At 31.4% G+C, this 13854-nt stretch overlaps 1 protein-coding gene across 2 annotated transcripts; it reads right to left on the bottom strand.

The window, feature by feature from the left end:
- Positions 1-1649: 1649 nt before the first annotated feature.
- On the bottom strand, positions 1650-3969 carry LOC122597903. Of its 2 annotated transcripts, none has more exons than XR_006323493.1 (4): positions 3828-3969; positions 3645-3723; positions 3057-3158; positions 1650-1940 (listed from the first exon to the last, which is right to left on the bottom strand). XR_006323493.1 is itself a non-coding variant. In XM_043770490.1 (4 exons), the coding sequence occupies exons 2-4, from the start codon at positions 3685-3687 to the stop codon at positions 1776-1778; spliced, it is 402 nt and encodes a 133-aa protein (XP_043626425.1). In that variant the 5' UTR covers positions 3688-3723; positions 3828-3963; the 3' UTR covers positions 1650-1775. The 2 variants fall into 2 exon arrangements, 1 of the variants encoding a protein (XP_043626425.1); XM_043770490.1 differs by having other exon boundaries at positions 3057-3250; positions 3828-3963.
- Positions 3970-13854: the final 9885 nt, after the last annotated feature.

Genomic DNA, 13854 nt, shown 5'->3' with positions numbered 1-13854 from the left:
GTATGTCCTGCATATGTAACTAGAATTTTAACCCGCGCAATGCGCGGAATTATGCATATGCAGAGATATTTCCTGAAATGACATGAAGAAGGGAATTTGCAAGCCCAATTACCTGTTAATACAAATTAAAGATCATATACAAATGTAGCATATGAAGATATTCTATCGCGCATCAAGAGGTTTGAATGACAATTATTCTGAAAGAAAGACATCATAATCAATCCAACTTCTGTGTGAAAAATATAAAGTGGCATTCCTAAGCAAAAACAGACTAAACCTTGCAGATACTCGTATAACTTCATGTCCATGGTGAAGTTCAATCTGAACAAACGACTTAGAGACCAATGTGATCACCAGATGTCAAATATACAGTGACATTCCTAAGCAAAATCAGAGTAAACCTTGCAGATACTCATAACTTCATGTCCATGGCGAAGTTCAATCTGAACAAACGAATTAGAGAGCAACGTGATCAGCAGATGTCAACGCGTAGTCTCATGCCTTTTTCTTTGCTTAAAAAGATAATTGAAGAGAAACAATGAAATACAATATAGATGAAAGCAAAAAATAAGTAAAGCCATAAAGAAGGTAAATTAAATTTCAAGCAGTCGCTTGACTGAGCAGGTGCCTATTTCTTATCGGACTTGAACTTAGCAAGATAGCTATACGGCTATACTAATCTCCTTTCGTGCGGTCAATCAATACCCACAGTGAAATACAAAGTTTTGTTTCGGCTTAAGCGTGCAAGTTTAGTTGATTAGTAGTCAGTTGACTGTGACTTTTTGGGTCAAAAATATTCGTGCATTAATTCATGATTTCATAATGGTGTTTTTACAATTAACTATTATCCAATAGTAGTACTTGGTAGTTGCTAATAGGTGTAAGTTCAGTTCAGTACCCGGAAATCCAGAATTGCAAAGCATGTATAGTTAGATGCATTCCTATGTCATTTGACCTACTATTTAGATAAGCTTTTAAGTGTTTACCATAGATTTGGGAAATCTTAAAGGGAAGTGCAGGACCCATTATGAATATATGTCTCACTACCTTCTGTTGAACAACTGTAATGAAGAAACTGAGTCTTATGTATCTTTTGTTTTGAAGGCTCTTTTGAGATTTTTAACCATGTCACGAATATCGCAGGGAAGATAAGCCACACAGATAGTATGATTTGACTGCTTGAGTAACTTATAGTCTCCGTATAAATTAAATGCTTAGCGTATAATAATAGCTCATCTTAAACATCTACGCACACAAGTGAGTAAGTGACACAACAAAGGCATATGAAAACCATAATTTTGGTCAGAGTAAATTTACTTATTGGAAACTTTCCCACAGGACTACAGGAGTAACTTAAACGGTTGAAGATGTAGATATTTTTCCTTTTGCTGAAACTCATAAGCTTTGTATTATGATTTATTTCTATGAAATAAAGAATGGAATAAAGACACAAATGGCCTTGTAAAAATCATGTTTCTACAGGAGTATCTTTACTAGGAATGCACCCATCAATTACCATCTCATTAAAGACACAAATGGCCTTGTAAAAATCATGTTTCTTACAAAAAAGACCAACCAGAGATTCAAAAATTTCAGCATCAACACAATGGAGAGATGTAACAAAAAAGAAATAGCAACACACATATCCATAGCTGAAAATCCAGAAATTAGTCCTTGATAACAATAAACAACAAGACTTGACAACATAAGGTTTGAAGCTTAACAAAGTAAGTTTATCTTTGCCAACGACCAACTGACTTGAACCGCTTAAGTTGTCATTTTTCCGGTACTGTTGAAATCAACTTTGGAACAATTTGAGAGTAAAATTCAAAATCCGGAGTGTACAGGGGGATAGTATCATCCCTTATTGTGGGGATCGACTTCGGCTTTGAGTTCAAGGACCCTCTGGCATTGAGCACTTCCTTCATTCTCTCACCAAACTGTGTACATTTGCACGACTATTAGATTGGAAAGGTATTACCAACAACAAAAAAACTTAAGCGCATATTCACCTTTAAAAAAGACTAAGTTGGGTACGAAAGAGATAAAGGCATGGGAGTGTAACCAACTATGACCAAAAGGTTATGTAATGTTACCCATCTACTCAACTTGCTATCTAGTGTAACCAACTTTGTTTTTTGAGTCAAGTATTGTAAGCAACTGGCTACAAAAGGTTTCTATCAGGTTATATGTAATGTATCTGTATCATCATCATCCTCCTCACTAAAATCGCTGGAAAAATTAAAATCGCGGTAACTTTGTTGTTTCTTCGAATTAAGACTTGAAACTACCACCAATCGACTCAAAAATTGATCCCGCACAAACCCTAGTCAAAAGATGTTGAAAATAAAGTTCGCCGGAAAAAATAGTGATTTGCCGGAAAAATTAAAATCGCGATAACTTTGTTGTTTCTTCGAATTAAGACTTGAAACTACCACCAATTGACTCAAAAATTGATCCCCCACAAACCCAAGCCAAAAGATGTTGAAAACAAAGTTCGCCGGAAAAAATATTGATTCGCCGGAAAAATTAAAATCGAGATAACTTTGTTGTTTCTTCAAATTAAGACTTGAAACTACCACTAATCGACTCAAAAATTGATCCCACACAAACCCAAGCCAAAGGATGTTGAATATAAAGTTCGCCGGAAAAAATGGTGATTCGCCGGAAAAAATGATGATCAATGATGACTTGTTTGTTGTTTGATGTTCATGTTGACGATGACGGCTGGAATATGGAAACAAAGGTGGAAATTTTTTTAATAAAAAACGAATAAAATTGAAAATGGTAACCTGCAACTTGTTTGTTAACCGGTTGCTTACATTGCATAACCCAAAAAACAAAGTTGGTTACACTAAATAGCAAGTCGAGTAGATGGGTAAATTACATAACCTTTTGGTCATAGTTGGCTACACTTCCATGCTTTTATCCCTTTACGAAAGGCTGTATGTGGGGATTATGATTCCCACATCAGAGTTATTGTCCGGTTGTATGTATCATACATTACATACAGATATAAATCTTTGAGTTGGAAATACACATTTATACAAACTTACCTTTGTAAATTTTCCTAAAAACTCCAAGTTCACGTCTGAGGCTTTATAGATTCCAACGGGGCAGATCATATCCCCGAAAATAAATCCACCAGGCCCCTTCATCTGTGGTTTCTCACATTGTTCACATATCATTATACAAGAATCACAATCTTGGTCCAAATCAGAATCAACATCTTTGGCCACAGAATTGTAACCTATGGGAAACAGAATATAAAAAGAGTTTTTTGCACATACTGTTCTTGTGGTTGCATTGAATTCACAAGCGATCTGTATATCTGAAATTACAATATCCTTTTTTTTTTTTTTTGGCAAGTTTGATTTTGTTAACCAACACAAACAATTACAGCCCTTCACAATTACAACCAAAAAAACATCGAAATAACGATAAAAATAATACACAATATATCAAAAAATTATAACCCACGTTGGCACCTTATATAGTTAGCCAAACTAGTTAACATGAATCAAAACCCAAATTTCAAGCATATTTTGAATTAAACCTTAACCTTAAACTATATATATATATATATCCATCAAAGCAGACAGAAAACTTCAATTATTACAAGTAAAAATAATAAAATAAAATACCATCATCAGAACTGTTATGGGGCGGAGAGGATTGTAATGCCATTGTTACCAACTGGTTTAATTTTCTTCTCTACAGAGACTGTGGAATTGCAATTAAGTTGTTGCAAATGATATTATTAGTAAAAATTAAGCATCAAAATAAATTATAAACACAACAAATTAATAGATGAAAAGAATACGTACAAAACAAACAAGGGTGCGGTAACGATTGTTGGAGAAAATATTCTTCGATTTTAATTGGAAATAATAATCTGCAGAGCCCTAACCCAATCTTTTATCTATACTTCTACATTATAGCATTTTGCCTTTTTTTTATAATTATAATAAATTTATCCTTTATTGCAATTTAAAACTTGCAAGGTAGCGATACATATATAAGTACTTACGAAGTAACAACTTTATGGATAGCTTTGAAACATTTTCTTAGGTAAGAGGGAGTCGGGGTCGGGTAGACCATCGGGTACCTCGAACCCGATCGGGTACACCGTCGCAAGCTTCCAGGTTTCGCTCGGATATGAAAAATCGGGTAAGGAATCGGGCTATGTAACCGATTGTTGGGTAAGGAATTTGAACATTGGGAATAGTGGGTCCCCTCCAAAAACGGCTAGATATCATGTTTTTTTTAAAAAAAAAAAATTTTAATCTACTTTTCTACCTTTTCACCCATAAAAACTTCATTCTTTTTCCGATTTTTACACCACAACTTTCATTTTCACCCAATTTCCATTTACTCCACAACTTCCTTTCACCCAAAATCACTACAATGGACCTTCGTGATTGTAAAATGGTTATCCAAACTCACCTAAATTACGACTCCAAACGCCTCTCAGATGTGACTAACGTCATTCAGGGCGTTTTTGAGAACAAAGCGGCTTACGAAGTCGCAATCAACCGACTTACTGGCCCCGGGTTATGCACGTAACATCGCGGAGAATGAGCATCTTGTATATCTTCGACAGAAGATCGACTGGCTGAATCAAGTTATTTTTCAGCTAAACGTCGCTTCTTCAACATTGACCCGGACGCTAGACCACGGGGTATTCTCGCAAGCCAGTGTGGGTGGTGGTCAGGACGTACCTTACTACTCTGACCCGGGGGAGGAGTACGTTTCTCCTCTACCAGGGGCGGCCGCCGAGTCTCCTGAGCGCTACCGCTACATTCACCGCAATGACGGTGACAACACTGTTGACTCGGATTATTCCGAGGCATAGTTTACGTTTTAATTATATAGTTTTATTTAAGTGTTTAAGTTTAAGATGTTTAGTTTTATTTAAGTGTTTAAGTTTAAGCTGTTTAGTTTTATTTAAGTATTTTTAGTTTTATTAAAGTATTGTGGTTTTAAGTTAAATGAAGTTATGTTTTATATTTATATGGTTTTAATTATATGTATTAAAATTAAATGAAAAACAAAATAAAATTGGGTAAAAATTAGGTATGTATTGCAAGTGATTTGGGTAAGAATTGAGTAGAATTGGGTAGTTGTGAGTTAGAGAGTTTTGATTGGAGGATGAATTGGGTAGGATTGGGTAAAGATTATGTGCTCCTTCCACCCTTAATCAAAAGTTTAACCATCCTAGCCGTGAAAACATCTATTATAAAATTTGATCATAAAATATCTTTATTTCTATATATTCCGTATCATAACTGAGAAAGGGCAAAACCGTCAAGTTACACGTAAATCAAACGGATTTTATCATATATGACTTGGATGAAATGTAAAAATTTATGAATTAATAATACGTTTAATGAAAATTAGTATCAATCCTTAAAACTTTTCAGTTCCCCTAAGTTGTTGGTTAAAATAATTTATATTATAAAAATATAAAAATTGAGCAAATAACACATACGTTTTAAAAAAACGCCATCAATTTTAATTTCAAATAAAGGGATACTCCAAATAGAATACATGAGTAACAAATACCACAATAATACACAAAGATTCAAGGTATATATATACAGTAAACAAATGAGATCCCTAGAAACCTATATCATCTCACGATGGGTTTTTTTTTTCTTTCCCAACCTTGTAAAACCTTAATTGATAGGACTATTGATGATAAAACCTTAATCGATTTTTTTCTGATAAACTGTTGAAAGAATTGGTGACGGAGCATATGCTAGCAAGATTCTAATACAGTAATACGTAAATAGTTTTTAGACTCGTGTCCGACACTGGACACGAGTTTTACGATATTATCATTATTAGATTTCATACATATAATTCATAAAATAATTTTGAAGATATATGGTCCTAAGTGTTATACTTTGCAAGTTGTAGTACAATAACCACATGTTCGTCACTCTCATTATTAACTGATATATATTGATGAAATTGTTTGTTCATTCCACAAGGCACATGCTACAATAATTTCTGTATTATATAATTTTTTGAAACCAATTGTATTCATAATAATTAAGAATTAAAATATTGTAACACCCGAAAGTTTTTAAGATAAAGAAATTAATCTCCTTTTATAGTTTTAACATTAAAATAGTTTCCTAGTACTTTATTTTTGGTTAGGGGATTAATTTAGTTGGAACTTTAGTGGAAAACGGGTAAAATACCCATGAAAAATTGAAAGGGGGCGTGGCATCATGTGAAGGATGCCAGCCATTCTCTTAAGTTATGAATCACCTCCTACTTACTTTCTCTTCTTCAACCTTCTTTCACTTCTAATTAATTGATTTCATTCTTTCTTTCAATTAAGAAATCCAAGAATCATCCAACAAGAACAATGATAATAATCTTCAATCACCTAAGAAATTAAAAATCTTGAATGGAGTTTATATTAATTTGGATTTAAGATTCAAGTAACCCTCTATTGTAAATTATGTTTGGTTCTAAGATCATCTAATGTCATGTGATTCCTATTGTGTTTAGAATAATGATGTTGTAGATCATTATCTGTTATTATATTTAGGATATGAATCTAGAGTTCACATTGTATTTATATCTAATATTAAACTAAATATTAATATTTATAATTATAAAAATCTAATCTAATATTTGTTAATAAGTCATTAGGTTTTCAAATAATTTTTTGTATAAAATATTTCATATGTTAAATTTTTTTTTTATTTAATTAAATGATTATAAATTTTAAAAAGTTCTCTCAAGTTGATAGCTAAAATAAATATAAATTAAGTATTTAGGGTTAAAAAGTGTAAATTGCTGATGGAAAACAAAAAAGTGTAAATTAATAAGACTTTTTGTATAAATTAATATAAATATTAATATAATAATATATTTGAATAATGATTATTAAGATTTTTAGTTTGTAGTTTATCTAAATGATGACATCATCAAAAGTCAATTTGATGAAATCGAACGATGTGATTGGTTAATAAATCATTAATTCAACTGTTTTATAGTATATATTATTATTATTATTATTATTATTATTATTATTATTATTATTATTATTATTATTATTATTATAAGATTCTTATCAATATTAAACTTGAATTTCCAATATATAATGGACAAATCAACTCCGACTCTTTTAGTCCACTAGCAAAAATTATAATTTGAAAAGGTTCAAATTGTATTCGATAAAGAGATTGATTTGACTTTGAATACAGATTCATGTTTTAAAATTAGATTTCAAGAGTAAACTATTTAGAATACAAAACTAATAACAAGAAAACAACAATCTAACATGATATCGATCTAAATAGTTAGATCAGGTAAGTAAATATAATATTGAAATATTTTATTAATAACTAAAACATTTATTATTGAGTATATTTTTTTTTCTCTCTGGAAAGAGATTAATAACTAAAACATAATAATCAAATATCATACATGGTACATATAAGGTTTTATCAAATATGAAGTCAAAATAACATCGGGTGTATAGCATCAAGGTTTGTGTGGCCACAGAAGATTAGTTAAACAAATAATTAAAATATAGTAAAAAATGTTAGCTCAATAGTGAAACGAACAAGACTCGATAACCAAGTAAAACGAAAAAGGAAAAAAAAAATGTTTTTTTTTACAACAGACTAATACTCCATATATTAGTCTACAACAGACTAATACTCCACAACAGACTAATACTTCATATATTAGTCTGCAACAGACTATTACCCTACATATTAGTCTACAACAGACTAATACTCCATATATTAATCCACAACAGACTAATACTCCATATATTAGTCTGCAACAGACTATTACCCTACATATTAGTCTACAACAGACTAATACTCCACATACTTCTGCACAAACCCATTTTGACCCAAAAATTCATTTCCACATATTAACAACTAGTGATACCAATCACAAACACATTTACAAACTTGTTAAAACATACCACAATACAACTACTCCAACAATGACCAGAATTCGAAAAGCAATTGACCAAGCATATCCATAAACAAATGTACCAAAACATGACCATAAACAACCAAATTTGTACCATGAGCCAAAGTAGAGAGGGACAACTAGGTTTCTACCAAAAACATGTCATTCATCCGAGAATAGCCAAATTACCTTCCAAGTATCTACAAACAAATTCAAGCTCTAATCCTCCAAATCAAACCAACCTAGTTCCTTCTTCCGGAACTACCTATAATCAAAAGGGTAAACAACTGAAAGGTAAGCGAAATGCTTAGTGAATATACATGCATATAATCATATAAACGAAGGAGGGCAATGCTCAAGGAACTGTTGCATATGGACTATGACACCGTCATGTCATATCCATAATACTCACCCTTGGGCTAGGCATTACATGGATCCATATAAGCAAATGATTACGATCACAATCAATATATCAATAACAAATGCTCCTCATGAGCCAAGGCCACCAATTAGGCTCGTAATCATGCTCAACCACAAACGTGGGACTTAACGCCAAATCAATTACCACCGATGGACACACTCAACATCGAATGGTAATTGACCCGACGAATATACAAGAATATGCAAGTATACTCACCTCTTTCGCAACACAACAAATAACCAAGATAACCGCAAATGCACAAAACCAAGCTTTCAACCTATCATTATAACATAATACATACATAAGACGATAATCACTTTCCAAGCTATATCAACATAGCTAATCAATCTTTTCACTAGCATTTTAACCTCTAACCCATTTCACTAAGTCATTCAGTTGCTTACTTAACAAAGTTTTCATATCAATTCCAAGATTTCATCATCATCATCATTATTTCAAATATTAGTAAAAATCATCATTATCATAGTTGGAGCTTCACCACCAACATTCTTATTTTCAATCAATAATAACATAAGCAACCCAACAACTAACTCATAATATTCCATAATTTGGGGGAAATTCATATTTGGGCTCAACACTATCAAAACCCCCAATTTCTATATTCAAGAACCCTAATTTCTAATAAGGAAAGGAAATTAGGTTAGGAAGCAATTACCTCAAAGGAATATAAGATCAAATTAACACTTGAAATCTCAATTTCTTCTCCCCCATTTTCTCTTGATAAATTCGGCCACCACCACCACTATTTCACCAAAACCCTAACTTTTTATTCTTGAAAGATAGTAGGATAATGTTCTTTGATGATTATTATTTTTATTTGAAGCCTTGGATTAGTGTTTACAATTTGATTTCTATGGAGGTTTGGAAGAAATGAGAGTAAGGAGAAAGTAGTATGGAAGATAGTGGAATTATGATGCATCACAACAAAAGTGGCTGGCATCTCCTAGTGATGCCACACCCCCTTCACACTTTTGGGTAAATTTTTACCCGCTATCCATTAAAGTTCCAACTAAATTAACCCCCTTTTCAAAAACAAAATACTAGGATATAATTTTAATGTCAAAACTACAAAAGGGGTTAATTGATTACCTTAAATTATCGGGGTGTTACAAATAGTATATTGGAAAGCCGTATCTCTTTAACTTGTGATATAAACAAATCCCTTCAACTTTTCATTCGTAAGGACACATACCTCAACCGCCGATTATAAACCCAGATAACAAATCGTCGCTCAATCCACCGTAGATCGAGTAATTTGATAACCAATATTCAACAATCAAACTTATAAAAACGTATCGTGCTGATAACGTGTTGTAAAACAACAACCTAATAGCAAAATATAATATATCCAATAGAGAATAGAAAGAATTGAATAATGATTTTTCATTCATCTCAATACACATACATGAGCCATATACATAGGCTTAATAACATTAATACACTTAATACATACATAAATGGATGGAAATACAAAAGGTCAAGGGTTATGGATAACCACATAAATAATATATATGTATATATATATAACAATAACAATATCTCAATTTTAAATATTTGAAATTCATTTTAAAGGAAAAACTCCAATAAAAATTATCAATTTATTAAAAATATTGGGGTGTTACAAAAGTTAACTCCTTCAAATAGTTAATGTTTTTACTCTATTTTTACTTCTTAAGTTGTAACTGTATTTATCTGTATCTTAATATCTAAATGGCTATTTGTACTAGGGGTGAACAAAAACCGAACCAAAAACAAAAAACAAAAAAAACCCGACAAACCGAATCGAAAAAACCAAAAACGAAACGAATTCCATTGGTTTGGTTTTCGTTTTCCAAAAACCGAACGGATCGGTTCGGGTTTCAATTTCAAATGCCAAAAAACCGAGCAAACACTGAACCGAACTGAACCAAATATATTTTAATTCATTTTTTTATTTATATCATATTACATTATATTTATTACTTATAATTGGTAAATATGTTAATATATTTTGAAATCGAACTGGAAACCGACAAACCGAAGCGAACAAAACCGAATCTAATGGCTTTGGTTTTCTAAAAACCGAATGGATCGGTTTGGGTTTTGGTTTTAGGCAAAAACCGACACAAACTGGCCCATACTCACCCCTAATTTATACCATATAAAAGGATATTGTGCATGCAATTATTTTTGAGCATTGGATGGCAATGTGTTTGAGTAAGTGAATTTAAGAATAAATTACACTTTTAGTTGATGAAGTTAGTACATTTTTACTTTTAGTCACTTAACCATAAAATTATAAAAAATATCTTAAACTTGTCACTTTTTTTTTAACTATTGGTCATCACATCTAACTTCGTTAATGTTTCTTTGTTAAGTTGCCCGCATTCGTGAGCTTTTTTTCACTTTTCATCCTTTTCATTAATCCTATAATTAATAGTGATAATCCACACTATATTAAGTGTTAGATATTGTTTTAGCCTTTTGGTTGATAAGTCTTGTTCTTTATTTCTTTTTTATTTGAATTTTCCAAATAAAAATATTCAAATGATTTTATGATTTGGTCGTTCTTAATGCTTCTAAAAAAAAGTTTGAATATAAATGATACATACAAAATGTATCAGCATGTATCCTATTTGCTACTTTCACCGTCCAATTTTAAATGTCTAAGTTTAACTTTTTAAGTCTTAATATGTCAATTTGATTGTAAATATTTTACTTTTTTTTTGTTATGTATACTCATTATAAAATGTATGAATGGATTGAGTTTCAAATGTATTTTTTATTGGTATAATTTACACCAACTACTACACAATTCAAACGAAAATTTTTACGGTCAAAGTTGAAAAGTCTAAGATTAAAATAATCAAAATAGAAAATTTAAAATGAGATGAATGAAGTATTTAACAAATTAGGTAAGTTACACTTTTCGTCTTTGAAGTTAGGCCGATTATCACTTTTAACTATGGAAAGGATGAAAGTGAATAAAAAACGGACAAGCATGAACATGTTAATAGAGAGTTTAAAATGCGTCAACTTCACAGACTAAGGTCATGTTTGGTTTACAGAATTTAATGGAATCTGATGGAATTGTAATTGAATTTCATTCTTTAGTACGTTTGGTTGTTCAAAGAAGGGAAAATCTCATTCCGTAGGAATGTAAACATTCAATCATTTAATGGAATCACCATTCCTTGGAAATGAAGAAAGAAATTTCATTTCTTTAGTCACTTGAATTTTCAAAAAAATCAAAACATTACGTCAAATTCCAATTCCTTTGGAAGATTTCGTTTTTTCCAAAAACATTCAGTGAACCAAATGTCATCCGTTAACTTCATTTCCACTTTAAAAATCCTAATATTTAAAAATCTTGTTATCTTTCTTTAATTAACATCATCTATTAACTTCATTTCCACTTTTTCATTTACATGATTACATCTCGCATTCGACTGGGCCCATAAAATTAATCAGGAAATGGGCTAAACAAAGCTATCTTGAAGTCTCTGATACACTTGTTCAAGTCTCGAAAATATCTAAGATTCTGTGATTATACATCGCTTTCGGTGATCATTAAAAAGATTTGAAGTTCCTAAACCTTGAATATTAATCAAACTTATAATAATAATAATAGTGTTAAACTAATGGGTGTCGCTATATGTTATCATGTTTCAAAAGCTTCCCGAGACAAGACATTCATAAAATAGACACATAAATTGCAAGACGTTGCATAATAGACTCCATTCACTTAAGGATTCAAATTAGCGTGTCAGACTTATATAGCATGATAAGCATTAAAGCATGTAATACTAGATGAATGAATATTCCATTGAACGATCATCATCATGTCATATGTTTAACTATAGCCTTACATCAATTTCTATAAATACCAAGAAAATATGTTAAATTGTCATATGTAATACTAGATGAATGAATATTCCATTGAACTTCCTAGCAAGCTTATGCATCTCATTGCCATTTATGTGAGTTGCAAGGAATGACAAGGCTTTTAACATGGGGAAACGAGCGAGAATATACTTAATCAAACATACTACATTTTCCAAACATTTCAGAATCCAGTAAAAGGTTGTAGATTTTGAAAAGGAAATATGGATAAACTAAGGGATGCAGAAATGCGAGAAGGAACTAATGTTAGTGAATCATGTAGAATACTAATATAATTGTTGTAGAGCAATAAATAATCATCAGTAGAAAGTTGATGTTTATTAAAAGTGCTTACGAAAGATTTAAGGTACGAACACTGTGTTCTTGAGTTCATATATAGAAGATTAGAAAAGAAAAAAAAGATAAATGATTAAAAAAAAGGGGATATTATTTCTTTCCTTTCAAATCACCCCACAAATGGGATGATTGATTTTACAATAAATTAAGTAAAATCTTCCATTCATTTCTTTTCATATCACTTCACTTCCTTCCTTAAAAAAATTCAAGAACACAAAAACTTATACCATCTTCTACTTTCTTTTTTTTTTCCCTTCTGAAATAAAACTCAAAAACATAGTGGAAAGGTATCGTTCGTAGATGTCCGACTCGTCTGAAGATGTTTTCAGAAGTTCAAGTAGATTTCTGGAATCCATTTTTCTGGAGGGAAGGAGATAGGTGTTTGAAACGTGGGAGTGATTTTGCAGTAGGTGTATGAAGTGAAGAAGAAGAATGAAGAAACTTCGATTTGACAAGTGTTGGAAGGATTTAGGGTACTGATGTGTGAAAATCTAGTTAGATTAAATCCTTAAAAATACTCCGAATCGAATAGCACACACTATCGGGCAGTGGACCCGTTCGTATGCAATATAGATTAAAGTAAGTAAAGGTTCGTTCCACGGAGACTACAAAGAGCTAGCGAGTTTTAAGTAGTTAAAAAGATTTTGGTTTTTAAAGACACCACGTCATCTTGATTTTGTATTAAAAGTTAGTTAATTGAAAGAGTTAGAAATTCCTAAGAATTTATCGAAAAGAAAATTGTTTTAAATCAAATAGGATGAGAAGATCATCCACTTTGACTCCATGATACACATTGTTTAGGTTGCACTTAAATGAAGAACCAATTCAAATATGTTGATTAATAACCGAGAACTAAACAAAGACTCACCCCGTACCCGTCAAGTTCGTTACTTTATTCAATTTCCTTAATTAACTAGTTCCATTACTAAGACCGGTACCCCAAGACGCCTTTCATAACTTTCCTAGATAACTAATTGTTTTGGTTATTTAGATAACAATTATGTCTATTGATTGTACCCAACCATTAACTCGTTAATTCTTATTAACTATTAATTACTTTCTACCGTACCCATCATAGAAACAATCTTTTCTAACCAAGCAATCAAAATAACTCTTACACAGCCTAGTTACCACTAAGATCATACAAAAACTATCCGCAATTAAGAGTTAAATAACAAAGAATTAATAAGCTAAGATTACGACACAACGTTAAATCAAATCAACTTGAATTCAAAAGATTATGC

Source organism: Erigeron canadensis, chromosome 4 (genome assembly GCF_010389155.1).
Source record: "Erigeron canadensis isolate Cc75 chromosome 4, C_canadensis_v1, whole genome shotgun sequence".
NCBI classification, from domain to species: domain Eukaryota; kingdom Viridiplantae; phylum Streptophyta; class Magnoliopsida; order Asterales; family Asteraceae; genus Erigeron; species Erigeron canadensis.
This window is presented reverse-complemented; position numbering and strand designations above follow the sequence as displayed.

What these genes read in the sequence shown, in the direction of transcription:
- LOC122597903 (XM_043770490.1), bottom strand. Translation starts at nt 3,687, where the DNA reads ATGGCATTACAATCCTCTCCGCCCCATAACAGTTCTGATGATG. An exon ending in CCATAACAGTTCTGATGATG is followed by an intron (nt 3,251 to 3,644) that starts GTATTTTATTTT and finishes TGTTTCCCATAG; the next exon opens with GTTACAATTCTGTGGCCAAA. An exon ending in TTTTAGGAAAATTTACAAAG is followed by an intron (nt 1,941 to 3,056) that starts GTAAGTTTGTAT and finishes AAATGTACACAG; the next exon opens with TTTGGTGAGAGAATGAAGGA.